The following is a 14,298-nucleotide window of genomic DNA, read 5'->3' as shown; positions in this document are numbered from 1 at the left end:
TGGCTTTTCTGCTTGTGAACTGAGTAACCCTCCTTGTGTGTTTTCACTACCTTGGCGGTGGTGGGACTTTTGCAGCTTTGGTTTTTGTTGCTTTGAAATCCACATGGGCCGGACAAACTAAAAGCATAACTGTGCAGTGTCACGCAATCCAGTAATGTATTTTCAAGAAGCATTTCAAGATACAGTAAGTGCCACGTGTAGTACACACAGGTCACACCGGGGCCTATCAGATTTGACTGGCAGGACCATAGCTGCCCCTGATTGGCCATTAAGTGCTAAGATTCACTCTTTGGTCAAATAATTTTATGATACGGCTTTTGGTTTTGAGGAATTGGCGAATTACTCAAACAATTGGTTTGCATGCCAACACAATGAGAAGAACCACAGTGGTTCCACTCCAGATGGAACCAGTGGCAGTATTGTGAGTCTAGATACGGATCACAATTGATTACTGAAGCAGAAACCGCAACCTGAAAATAAAAGTGCTGGATTGCACGATCCTGTACAAGTTATGCTTTGGTGTCCACTTGTGCAAGCGGTCCTGCTAGCATGCTAAATTAATGGACAATTAATGCAGGTGGCCTTCATCATGAGTGTGGCCAGTCTCAGAAGAAAACTTATTTGTTTTTTCTTTTGGGTCTTTGGGAGTACTTTGGGGGCCAGTACTTGGAACAAGTTCCATGAGGCGATTGAGTGTTATATCATGCATTGATACATAAACTACACGGGGTTGTGCTGTCTTCTCAGTTTGTCTGAATAATTGATGGCTATAGCGTGTGTGTGTGTGTGTGTGTGAATGCTGACATTCATTATACATGGTTGACAAGTAGGCGAGTGTGAGTGAAGAATGCAGGAATGTCTAAAGTTTTAACAGAAATGTTGTCCCACTGATAAGAAAACCGAATACAACTGGAGAATTTAATTTGCAGCAGCTCTCCAACTTGTTCTTCTGCAGTAGCCTGTTCCTGTATTGGAAGTCCAGCAGGTGGATTTCACAGTAGATTATTTGCCCTCAGTGGACATATTGCTTAACTACCGCGTGTTGTGAAACTGGCTCAGCGAAACTCGTGTTGAAACTGCGGGAAACAATGGCTTCTTATCGCTGAGTGTTGACCCTTGAAACCGCTTATGTGAAGGATTTCAACAATGTGTTGGCAAAATTATACCTGTGTGGATATTGCAGTTGCAGGAAAGCACTCGCTCGAGTGCATACCTAACCATTTAAGACATGCGGGTTAGGTGAATTGGAAACTTTATAATTGTCCAGGTCTCCCTTGCAAAAGAGGTGTCAATCTCAATGGGACTAACCTGGTTAAATAAAGGTAAATAATAAATGCCTTCACCAAGAGCTTGTTGTTTGTATCCTGTGACACAAACTGTGGTGTGGCTGTAAATTCATTCTCAAAACACCTTTTGACATGCAAACCACTGGTAGAATTTTAGTAAAGGGGTGTGTTGGACATTCAGATTACTTCAGTGGAGGTCATCGGTGCAACAATAAAGCATAAAACTGCAGTGTTTAGATGTTCCACACTGAGGGCTGTGTACTTTAATAATACATCCTGTTCAGATATTTTTAATGTGATTATGGAAAATGCTTTGACATTTCAAGTCATATTATTCTATATTTTTCATTTTTTATGCAAGTTTTTTTGTTCTATATTTGCATGAGGAACCCTGACGGGAATGTGCTGTGATTTGAACTGCACCGTCCGTGACCTTTAAACCGTCATTCACACCAAAACCGTGAGGAAGGCGTACCGTTCCAGCTCTAGTAGGGGATGGTTTGGCGTATGTTTCGATAATCCACCAATCACGGTGGATCACTTATCAATGAAAACTACCACGTTTTCTTCACACCAGCTTCTTAATTATGGCAATTTGCATCACTATATGTAAATTTATATATTTGGGTTTGTTGTATGAATAAAGACATTTAATTATGCCACCTTCAAAAAATAATCAACAAATTAATCAATGAAGACAATAACCGCTGCTAGGAAGCTTCATCCATCCTTGAAGGTAACTACGGTACCTCTAACAACATTCATTATGGCGGCTGAGATTGATTTTCAGAGATGTTTCACACATCAAATAAGAACCCTGAGAGATGCCATGAAGGGCGAGGCACACAGTGGTTTTCACTTGTATTTTAAGCCATTTCTGACCCGTTTCTCAAAGATCAAGACTTGGCAGATTGGAGGAAGTTGGGTATTTCATTCCAGACAGACAGCAGCTCACCGGCCTTCATAGGAGCTCAAACGTACCATCCTTGGTTTATAGAAAGAGTGGAGGCCATTGCGATACACCTCAGCGGAGCTTCAGTGTCGACAGATAAATTTCATTAATAGATACGGTGTTACTACCCCGTGTCGAGCACAGATTTTAGCCATTGTGCTCTGTCAGCACACTGCTCTCTGCTCTAGCTTTTTTGAAGGTCATCACCTCCTGGACCTCATAACTCAAGCAGGAAATGATACGTGAAGTCCATAGCTTTCGCCAAGGGCAGCACCAAGAACGCTATGATGGATGACACGCAGCGGGGATCGTGTTGGAGCAAAGGCGACTCTAGAGGGTGAAATGTTGCAGCCTGTCAAGCTAACAGATACCTTTGTTGGTCTCTGTGCTGAGGTCACAGCCATTTTTCATTTCCACTATTGAGTCTGTATTTCGTAACATGTTCAGTTACAACTCAACTTAAAGCCACTTAAAAATGATAAAATTCAATTCCACTGGAATACAGCAAATACTTTATTCAGATTTTTTGTTCATTTTATACTCTTAATAGAAAACATGTACTCTGGGTGATCTGAAACCTCTTAATAAAACTTATTTTATAATAACAACACATTCATTTGACTTTTATAGCGCTGCAATAATTAATCATCTACTAATTGATTATTAAAATTCATTGACAACTTTTTTAACATCTATCTCTGATTTTAGCTTCTTAAATGTGAATATTTTCTGTTTTCATTACTAAGTTGTTTTTTTTTTTATTCCTCTCTGACTAAGCATCTTTGGGTTGTGGACAAAACAAGACATTTGAGGACATCAGCTTGGACTTTGGGAAACTTTTAGAACCAAGCAACTAATCAAGTAATAGAGAAACTAAGCAACAGGTCAACTGAGAATGAATTTTATGGCATTGTCTTCACATATTCGGAAGATCTAACAAGTACTTGCAGTGTTTATACTGGGAAAATTGAAGATGCTATTTGGTAATGTGGAGCCCAATATAATAAAGTAATGGATTTGAAACCAGAATTAATGCCCAATTTAATTGGGTAATTCCAAAATTTGACAATTCCTGTCTGTCTCTTACCAAGATTACTTCTAAGCTTTCAACTGAACTCCAGGAACATTGGTGAAATGATAATGTTATCATGTGGAAGAAGTGCTTTAGATTCGGCGATTGAGATCCAAATTCTTAAACTGTATTTTTAAAAATCAATCTATGGGTCTTCATCTCTTATGTTTGGACTTTTCCAAATATGATGGGTTCTATTTCGGAGAGGCTGGAATCTTGGAGATTGACACGGATATGGAAGACTGAGAACTGTTCAGGGAAGAGTCAGGAAAAATGAATGAAACTAGAACTGAATATTGATCTGGATGACGAGCAGAGAGGACAACTAAGGACAAAGAAGTCACCTGAAGAGATGATGTGCATCACTATTTTTTTCTTTTTGATTGTGCACCTGAATGTTGTATGTGACAGAATGAGGGTGACGCAGGGACAACACAGATGCACAACCACATCTCGCCGCGTTATTTATAGCCCGTGTGCTTCCGGCCGTCACGTGTGTTTTACACGCAGCGCCGCGCACAAAGGGTAGGCTATGTGTGATGGGAGAAATGTCACGAGGAGCAGTGGTGTTGTTGTGTTCCCGCCTACGGAGCGGAGCGAGGCTGATTACTGCCCCCAGGAACCAGTGGTCTTTGGCTGCTAATGAGGCCAAATTTTAGGAACACAGTTCCTGCGTAAAGTCCCTCGATGATAATATGTTGAACCGTCTTTTATGTGTAAAGCCACAGTCAGATGAAGCGTTGAAGCAGTGATGTCAGAATGACGTGGAGGAAAATCTGCATTGACAATCTTAATGTACAAATTAGGACTGTTGAACTGGGGTAAAATTCCAAAACATGCTCCAGTATTTCCTATGTTATATCATAGGAAATACTGATGTTTACATATGTGGATGCATCATGTTTAGCTTTGGCCTGAGTGTTATAAACCAAGGTTTGGAGACTTAAAAGAGTTATGTTCACCCCTGACATCGGGGTGAATGTGAGGCATAATTGTAAGCGCTTTGAGCATCTGATTCAGATGGAAAGCGCTATATAAATGCAGTCCATTTACCATTTTATTGTACGTGCAACTATCTTGCACCGCTCACATTCTTCAACTCGCTATTTCGCAGTTGTGAATCTCGTGCCATCTCGCGGTCCGTGACTCAGGTTGGTTTTCAGCAGAGTTCTGGTTCAGGGCACAATGTAAACAAGCCTCATGAAGTATGGACAACAAGACAACATCACAGGTGCTACACCTCCTCTAGATAACCCTCTCAACTTGGGAGAACGTGTCATCATCATAACTGCCCGTGAACTCATTGGATCAACGCCATCCACATCATCGCTAGCCATTGTTTACAAGCGATGTGAGATGCCGGAACTCTGCTGGAGCAGCGGTGCATTCTGGGAAGTGTAGGGGGCCGCCAGCAGGATTATGGGAAACGTTAAAGTACTGAATACCTCTTCTGCTTTGGCACACATCGATGGCTTTGCACCTAATAAATAAATAAATAAGCGGAAATTCTTTGTAACTGCCTGCATGTATGAAGTAATTTCTGGGGTTTGGTTCATATTTTGGATTAATTTGCATGCAATGAAGCAGCATCTTGGGTATTTTCAGTGAACGTGGCACCGACACCTAACAGCTCCATGTTTGTGTTTGTCCAGCAGTGTAACCCGGGTGACCTTCGTGCCCTGAGGAAGGGAATGACCCTGTACCACTCAGAGACCCAGCTGTCCTCTCTGCCCAGCGCCAAGATGCCATGCACCATGGTCAGTGCCAGGAGGCTAACGCACACACTCACAGGACACAACAGTCCTGCTAGCAAACGGCCAATTTTACATTACAAGAGGAAAACAGCTGGTCGCCGGCGTTTTCGCCATGAAATCTCAACACTAACTCCAATAATATCTGGGATAATTCACAGTAGTTTGGATGATCTATGTGTGAATGTTATGCAGTTATGGGATAAAACAGGAAAAATAAGTTTGTACAGGGGTCAAAAATTTAAGTTACTCAATTCTGGCAAAAAAAAGTGATGTGAATTGTTGGGGTGAACAAAAAGGTTTGTAAAAGCAATAGTTTGCACCATCTGTTATGCTTAGTTATCGATGGATTTTGTCCCTTTTTTGACAATTACTTTGAAGACAACCATTCACATTCATTCATTCATTTTCTGCTGCTTACGCGGGGTCTGGTTGCAGTGAGATCAGACCAAGCAGCTCATCCCACACTTCCCTATCCTCACCAGGTCATGTAACTCTTTCCAGTGGATCCAAGCATTCAACACAGTCAAAATTATTCCATTTATTAATCCAAAACATCAGTAATTAGCTGGCGGCACCAAGGCACTGGAATCATCTGGATGCTTTGTTATGCGTAATAATTAACTCCACACTGACAACACAATAGGTCACTGAAACAAGACCATATGCAACCAAGATTGTCCCGTGTCCAGTACTTTATCTGCGGGCAAATTCACGTTGTCAATCCCTGAGGTGACTGCCCACTAAATGTCACTTCCACAGATCGTTTCATGACATTTGAAAGTATGCATATTTTTAAAAGTGACGACCGTGTTTACATGCTAATGCATTCTGCTAGTAGCCACGTGAGGCAGAGACCCAAGGATGGAAATAAAAGGCGGCAGCTGTTCTGTCTCTTCCACACCCACTTCGGTTGTGCGGCTCCCTTCCTCCTCCTCCTCAGAGCCTGTTTGAACGGACTCCCGCTACGAACATAATAATCCTCTACAATCCACTGCCATTTGTGACCTTGTCAGTGTCTGGGGAGGTAAGGCTGGGTAATTGTTTTTTGATTGCGTAAGGAAGGTCACAGCACAAGCACAAGCTTCAGTGTTAAAAAAAAAGAAGACAAAAATCAATATTGTGTTTTAATCACTGGCTCGCTGTGGCGCTCGGGATGAATGTGTTTGCACCCGCCGCGCCCCCTTTTAACCCCGCAAGTCAAACTCCCATCCTGGTAGAGATTTTTTTTTCGACTCAGTAATGACCACGACCCCATCGAAAGGTCTTTCCCAACAGGCACACAGATAAACTCCAAATTATCTCCACGGGTTCTCTCCTGGCATTTAATTTTACGGCACAATTTCACACCAAGAAGGTCAAGATATTGACGTGAGGTGTAAATTTTGGCTCCATACTGACACCAGTGCATCTGTCGGGGTGGGGGGCTCATGTTGAGCTGCTTTAACAGTTCCAGGTCAATGACCGTGCACAAGTTTGACAGAAAACAAACCGAAACAACAGACAGAAAAAGAAAGCAGGCGGCCTGTGATATTGTCTGTTGGCTCCTGTTCGACATGCCGGCTCGATAACCCTTGATTCTGAGAGAGTTTGCTTTCCCCTTCATCGTGCACATCCTGACTCGAGCCTGTTTATGCATCTGATACTGTACATACGTATGAAGAGTGAAAACCCCCTGGAGCTGCCTGCGTCACTGCTGTCCAGATCCTTTTCTTTACTGCAGCACTCCAGCATAGAATAAACTAAAAACCTGACCCCACCGCTCATATGACTGTTTACACAATTAAAATAAATACTTCAATCCGCAGAAGAAAGCTTCAAAAGGAAGTGACTGTGATTTACATACATATATATAATTGTTTTATATATAGAACTTGTAACTTACTTCAAAGTCCGCTGCAGAAGAGCCGTGCAGATAATTAGTGATCGCGCTGTTCTGTGATCTTAAACAAAAAGAAACACTTGGCGCACTGGGAAATGTGCCTGTATTTAACAAGGGGGTTCTTCTGTGTTATTTTCTCAATTGGTGCTGTTTTAATACCCCCCCCCCCATGTGCAGCAACATAGTGATCATCCTGGTGGTTTCTATTTTAATCTATTAACAATAAATGTGCTAAACACTGTTTTTCACAAGCAGCACTTAAATATTTTGAGTCAAGACAACCACTGGTTTTACTTCATTTTCTGCATTATTAAAATAAAGAGCCTGCGGAGAATTTTTCAGATTCTCTTATTGGTGCAATACACGGTATTCAGAATTCAAACTGCAGAATTGACATTAGGCTTAGTCTAAGGCTACACTCATGTCACCAGACAGGTGTTGTAGACATGCCATGATGTGATAAGGTGGAAAGTAATGGTTTGCATGAGTTTATTAATGCAGATTTCTATTTAATGTGCTTGTGACCTGAGCTCTGGACCTGTGACGTGTGCACAATATACTTGGATCATCAGACTTCATTCTGCTTTGTGGAGAAAATGAACATAGGTCGACTTACCGGAAAACACCCGTGCAGACGTAATCCCTTGGTTGGAGATCTTCCCAGCAGGTGTCAATCTCGAGGTGGGCAGGGCATCGGATCAGACTTGTGCTGTATTGGTACAGAGAAACCCAAATATCACACCATCAGATTGACAAAACAAAGACCAGCACATTTAAGACAGTTGTCTGTGATTTTTTTGGAGTTTGTTCAATTAGTTGCTCTCAAGCCGTAACTCTCTGACCAACAATTTTTTTAAATCCAGATGAATGATGTGATATGAACAAATTGAAGGGTTTGAAGGGTGATTGAAGGGTTCACACAGGATGTTAGTGTAGTTGGACCATTATTAGGTTGTGTGGACTCATTCTGGCACCCAAATTGGGCCAGCGGGTGTGTGTGGGGGTGTGCTGACAAACCCATCACTGGTGAGCAGAGAATTGAACTTGGCTAACGGAGTCACAGAGCTGTGTCTAATCCACCAAGGCCCTGATGCCAGAGAACAGTAAATGAAGCCATTGTGTGCCCCAGAGATCTCGATGTCCCTCGAACAGAGACACACTGTGTGGAAGCACCCGGGAGGGCAGGATGAGTCAAACAAACCTGGACCTTTTCCTGGCTGGCTGCTCCCTTCACAGCAGGTTAAATCACACAGTGCAGGTAGCAGCTCCGTCTGATGCTTCATATCACGCAGGGGACAAGCGCTGCAACAAATGTCGTTTTAATCTTGAACCAAACTCGCAGTGATGAGGAGTGCACTGATTATTTAAGATGACGGGAGGAGTCCTACTCAATACCTACTAATCCAATAAACGCTTAAATCTACAGTGTGTAGGATTCATGGGTGTCTGTTTGCACGAATGGAATATATAAAACTGTCTCTTTACTAATCTATAATAGCCTGCACCAATAAATCAGTGTGTTTTCATGATCTTAGAATGAGTCTTTCATATGTACATGGGAGCGGGCCCCCTCATGGAGACCACTATGCTGCACTACCATGCAAATACAGTAGCCCAAAAGGGACATACTTACATCACATTTTGCATTTTGCAGTACAGGTGGTAGACTGAAGAAAAAAGAAGAAGGAGAAGAAGAAGTTGCTCCCTGATACACTGTCTACTGGTTGCTAGTGCTGGCTAAAAAGTGTGAGAATGCTTATTTTGTTAAATGGAGGTTCATATATATTGCTCATCAGAAGAAAAGTTAAGGGAGCATAAATCTGTCATCAAAGAAGTGGAAAAAAATGAAGGGAAGCAAAATTGTGATCGGCGATGGCATAATGCAATCTACAGCCTCGCCACTAGATGACACTAAATCCTACACACTGTACCTTTAATCTAACAATGTTGCTCAGTGGTCCTCCGACATGAACAGGGGGATTCACACAGCTCAGATTTCTTAAAGGCGTCGTGATCTTTGTTTTTATCCACCATTTACAATTAAACATGCAGGGGTGGGTCCTGCTGTTTCCACCAGGTAACGTGGGTGTAGAGGCCCCACACACATCTGTGTACTGAGGTGGAAATCTTAATTGAAAAGAGAAAAGAAAAAAAAAAAATCAAATTTTACATATTCATTTTCTTTTTTTTCTGCCTTGCAGGGTACAGGTCGTCTCCCAACCAGTGAGTCATCACCTGCTACAGGTTACTCGTCGTGCGTCCAGAAACCAGAGGCTGTTGTGCACGCTATGAAGGTGCTGTACAGTGGAATTTTTTTAAAAAAATCGAGTCATTTTTGCAAAATAGAACTGTTTTTTAAGTTTTTAAAAAGTCATAAATCGTAAATAGATAAACATTCTGGGTAACGACTATAATAAAAGAGCACAGAAGGACTATAAACCCCATGCAATCACATGACCTTTTGATATCGCTGTACTGGCTGGAAAAAGAGCTGTTTGATTAACTTGTTCAAATCTGCCTCTCTCTAAATACATTAAACATTTAAATGCTTAATGTAAGGAACAATATGCAGAGAAATGTTTGCTCGTTAGAGTGCAGCATCCAAACAACCTGCAAGGAAAAATTTAACACCGCTTTTTTCACACGATGATCAAATAGGAGCGGCTCATCTTAAAAACACTGAGGAGCAAATAATACAAGAACATCTAGAACAGATCTGAAATTGGCACATTAAGATCTTATCCAGCCCCGGGCATGCATATATTAATTTATACAAAAAACAAAAACAAAACCACTATGGGTCCGAGGGTAACTTGAGGTTAATGAATTCCAGTCCCAAATGTAGCAAATTTAAAATGTAGTGGACCACAAACCAAACAAGATGCGGCTACAAATGCAGCAATGTGTGGAAAAAAGAAGCAACAGCTCTCTACTCCAAGGACTCCTAATTAATTCATCATCTTTAGCAAATACTATCAACGAAGCACAAATGATCACATATGAAGATGTTAATTTATCTAAGGATCTGTGATGCCAAGTGTGTGCACGTAAACTCGCCTTTCACAAGATGATGTGCCACCATGTGGTTGGGAAAGTGTCCATCAAAAACCCAGACGTGGGTGACCACTGTGGACGGAAAACTTAACTCACAGCTACAATTCCAGCAAATTACGTCAATGATTTTCATTTCTTTTTGAGAAGTTCAGAAGCTGTTTTCATTTGTGATCCTATTTCGATGCACGTTTCCTCTCTCCACCATCTGCGCGATCCACGTTAATGTCGATCTTGGCAATGGAGGTTCCTCACGTGAGCGACCGCTAGTGGCGCACTGTATTGTGAATCCACTCAACTTGCCGTTTCTCACACGATACTGACTGTCTTTAATAACTGATAATGTGACTGACCATTTGAGTTAAAACAAATATGTACAAATCGATCGTCCCTGCTTCTGCCACAGGTTCTGGAGGTCCACGACAACTTGGACAAACAGACTCCAGAGGAGTACGAGGACGACCTCAGTGAGAAAGAGAAGGCTATTGTCAGAGAGATGTGTAACGTAAGTGTCACCCTCGTGTTAATCTCATAAGGCACTACCACGGTGGTGCAATGGTTAGCAGTGTGCCAGCAAGAAGGTCAGGGGTCAAACTCCACATGTGGTGACCCGTAACAAAACAGGAGGAGCCAAAAGAAATTATATTCCATGAGTAACCTGCTCCATCCTCACTTTCTGCCCATTCCAGGAGGTATCCGAGGGCAGCGGCTTGTACGGGTTCCAGTCATCAAATCTCATTTTTACCAACAGTGTTAACTATGTGAACCCGTGGGTTACTTCTTGATGTCGAGTTCACTCTGGGTTTGAATGAGGTCACCTTCTGAGCAGCTTTCACAAACGAGGTGGCCTCATTTAGTCTCATTTGGTTTGCGCACTTCAACCTTCACCCTGTTTCAGCTGCAGCTCTGAACTCCAAGGCGCCTCACTCACCTCCCCGTCCTCCGTCTCTGCCTGGTGATGAAAGGCTGAATTCAGGTTAAAAGCTTCACTGATTAGAAAGCAGGGTTATCTGGGCCCTGCAGAGGTATGCAACAGGTCTGGAATCCGGGGAGCTCAACAATAGCACCTCTGTAATGTCACCGGGGTTCCCCTGGGGCGTCTTTCACTCTGAGATACCAGCATCAGAGAGCAGTAGAGACTGAGGACGGTAACCTCGGAACAGCAAAGTGAACATACGAGCGTTTGAAGTTCCAGAAGAAAAAGTTTTTTTTTCCTACCTGCTGTTGCTCTGTCTGCGTCTCCTCTAACTTTCAGATTCTCTTTCTCTGTGCAAGGTGGTGTGGAGAAAGTTGGGCGATGCCGCCGGATCAAAGCTGTCCGTCAGACAGCACCTCTCTGGGAACCAGTTCAAAGGGCCCCTGTAGCATGGCAACCAGCGAAAGAGAGACAGAGATCAGGATCTAACTAAAACCACCTGAATAAACCTGCACCTCCTGCTGCCTCCAGTACCCACAATTCCTTCTGTAAACACCCTCACAAGACTGAATTGCAACATAGAACACAAGAAGCTACAAAGGGACCTTTCAGCATGTATAGTGCAAAGCGTTTTTATCTCGAAAAGCTGGCGAAGTGCGGACGACTGGCAGCTAGATTCACTGACTGTCCACTTTTCTTCCTCCATATGGAGGTTTACATGATGATCTCAGTCTACGAAGAGCCTAGGCTTAGGGATAAAATAAAACCTAAACTATACAAACAGGTCCATAGATATTTCGACATTGACAGTTTTAGCTATCTGCCACATAATACTTTCGTTGCAAGCAAATAACAATCTCAAAGCTTAGCGCTTCAGCTTCACGTTGAGCTGCACGATGTCAGGAAAATCACTGTTTACACTGAGCGTCAGCTATGTTAGCAATTAATGGACGTTACCATTAAAGCTAAAATAAAGTGAACAAGCGATAAACTGGCAGAAATGACAGGTAAATAAATCAATTTGTGCGATACGATTATCATGGCTGTTAATATCTTGATAATATAGTATTTACGATATATTGTGAAGCCCTACTTCACGTAATGACATAATAATGAATTGAATCCTTTATGGAGCTCCGTTGGGTTCACACAAAAAGAACCACTGCTCTCGTCAGCTTTGCTTCATCCTTGTCTAGTTGTTGGGTTCTTCAGCAATGAACCATAAGCCTGTTGGACCATCCTTAGGAAGACATGCCGTATAGTTGTAGCGTCATAGATAATATTCTCCTCATGATGAGTTTAAAACGAGCATCAAACAAGATGGGCCAACATGAAATGAAGCCAAACTGAGATGAAATCGTGTCTGGAGTGAACTGTGTTGGACTATTCGTCTTTTCTGACTCAAAATCAGGTCGTTCGGTTTCAGCCATCAAGTTTTGGGAAGGGTTGTTGTGTCTCCTAAGCTCACCAGATGTCCAGGTACACTTTTATGAATTTGTTGTAGCCTGGAATGTCCTTTTCAACTCTACCATGTCATTCACAAAAACCATATTCTGGATGTCTTGAAATTCAAGGTCGAACCTACACCCTTTTGTTGTTGCAGTTTATTCCAACTGCAAAAGAGCAAAAGCTGCTAAGGATGGTGGAAAGGAAAACACAAGCCATAGCTACTCTAGTGATATCCATGCTGTTTGTGTTTCCTGCCATTTGTCACATTTAAAAAACAGATCTAGCGTACACATGGCGAACGTTTACAAGCTGAAAGTTGACACTTCAAAGATCATTCTATGCTTTCAACTCTTTATTCTGTGGCGAATAGTAAAAACAATTTGTCAATAGCCAAATATTTATGGACTTTTTGAGCATTCAGTTAATGCTGTTACATAGTTGAAGCAACGATCCTACAAGAACAGGGGCAGAAATCGCCATGTTGCTGGGATGTGACGTCATCATGGTGGCGGTGTCATCAGGGTTTGAAAAAAACCTCCCATAGAGACCCTAGCTTATGTCATGTTACGCTTCCTAGTGGTCAATGAGTATAATTAGCATTAGCCAGCTCAAGTGTTAACCAAGTGAAACCCATTGTGACCTAGCGCCTTTTGTTCATAATAAAAAGAGAGATCACTGTTAACTTGTGTATATTATGTAAAAAAGCATAGCAATACTTCAATGTTATTATTGATTTTACTTTTGTCTATTTTATATTCTAGTGCGGCTATGTGATCAAATATTTAGTTTTTAAAGCACATGTCCGGACCTAACAGGGTTTTTCTTTTGGTAATCTTTTTAAGTTTGTTTATAAAAACAGCTGTTTGCAGATGATATGATTCTCTCTGTAACCTCTGACAAATGTCTTGAGGCCCATTTTAATTTGTATAATTAATGAAAAACTGTATGCTAAATGCGCATGCGTGACAATCATTTTCTCAGGTTGAGAGGGCTGCAGCTTTAGTTTTGCCGTAGATGACTGCGTTGGGTATGTGAGTGGTGCGCCTGACTGCGAGTGCACGTTTCCTGGATTAAACTCCCTTTAGAATACAGTTAAACTCTGCTGAAGACATTTGCTGAATCCACACAGGAGGGAACAATGCCATTGTTTCTGGCTACTTTTTTATAGTTCAAGTACAACAACAGACATTTTGTTTTAAATGAATATATATGATTGGTATACTGTACCATTTTCCAAACCACATAACTGGAAATAAGAAGTTAACATTTTTCTCCAATAAGAAATACTTTTAAGATCACAATCATTGAGTAAACAATACATCTATTGAGTACTTTTAGCGCAATAAAGACTGTAGAGTGACTGATCTTGGTGTTTTTGGGTGGTGCGTTGAAGAGCGGAGTCATGTTGTTAATTTGAACACAATAAAAATGATGCAACAAGGATTCAGTATAGAAATTAAGCAATTTAACATTTTAAAATGTAATTACTTATTAATATTGAAAAGAGGCCATTTGTAAAAAAAAAAAAAAATGTGTAGAAGTAACGGTGGTTACTGGCGTCTTAACATGAATTATTATTGTGTTGAATTGGTTACGCTGCCGTTGCTAAAAGCTTGTAAAATCGATTTATACATCAGTTGTATGTAAATTGTAAGCTTTTAATATAAATGGAAGCAAATTATTGATCAACTTATCCAGGGACCCCCCCAGAATTTTTGGTGCCATTTCCTGCATTTAGGCACTTATTTTAAAACAAATTACACCACAGACAAAAGAAAGTTTATAACCTGTTTTTAGCTGAACTTGTATTGTAAAATCTTGATTGTGATGCTATGACATTATGATAAGTAACAGAGAACATTTGAAATGTCTGTGGCTAAACAAGGGGAACACTCTTGCTGAATCATGGTCTGGTATGAATGTATCTGAGTTACTTGTT

At 41.4% G+C, this 14,298-nt stretch overlaps 1 protein-coding gene across 8 annotated transcripts in view; it reads left to right on the top strand.

The window, feature by feature from the left end:
* ccdc85cb (coiled-coil domain containing 85C, b) overlaps positions 1 to 13,724 on the top strand; it is an 86,512-nt gene extending 72,788 nt beyond the window's left edge. For all 8 annotated transcript variants that reach the window (XM_034162631.1, XM_034162630.1, XM_034162634.1 and 5 more), the window contains 3 exons: positions 9,145 to 9,237; positions 10,401 to 10,499; positions 11,270 to 13,724. In XM_034162631.1, the coding sequence (XP_034018522.1) occupies positions 9,145 to 9,237; positions 10,401 to 10,499; positions 11,270 to 11,359 (282 nt within the window). In that variant the 3' untranslated portion in view covers positions 11,360 to 13,724. The remainder of the gene's footprint in view (positions 1 to 9,144; positions 9,238 to 10,400; positions 10,500 to 11,269) is intronic.
* The last annotated feature ends 574 nt before the right edge of the window (positions 13,725 to 14,298 follow it).

This window comes from Thalassophryne amazonica, chromosome 21 (assembly GCF_902500255.1).
Source record: "Thalassophryne amazonica chromosome 21, fThaAma1.1, whole genome shotgun sequence".
NCBI classification, from domain to species: Eukaryota; Metazoa; Chordata; class Actinopteri; order Batrachoidiformes; family Batrachoididae; genus Thalassophryne; species Thalassophryne amazonica.
The sequence above is the reverse complement of the archived record's forward strand: the minus strand, read 5'-3'. Positions and strand labels throughout refer to the sequence as shown.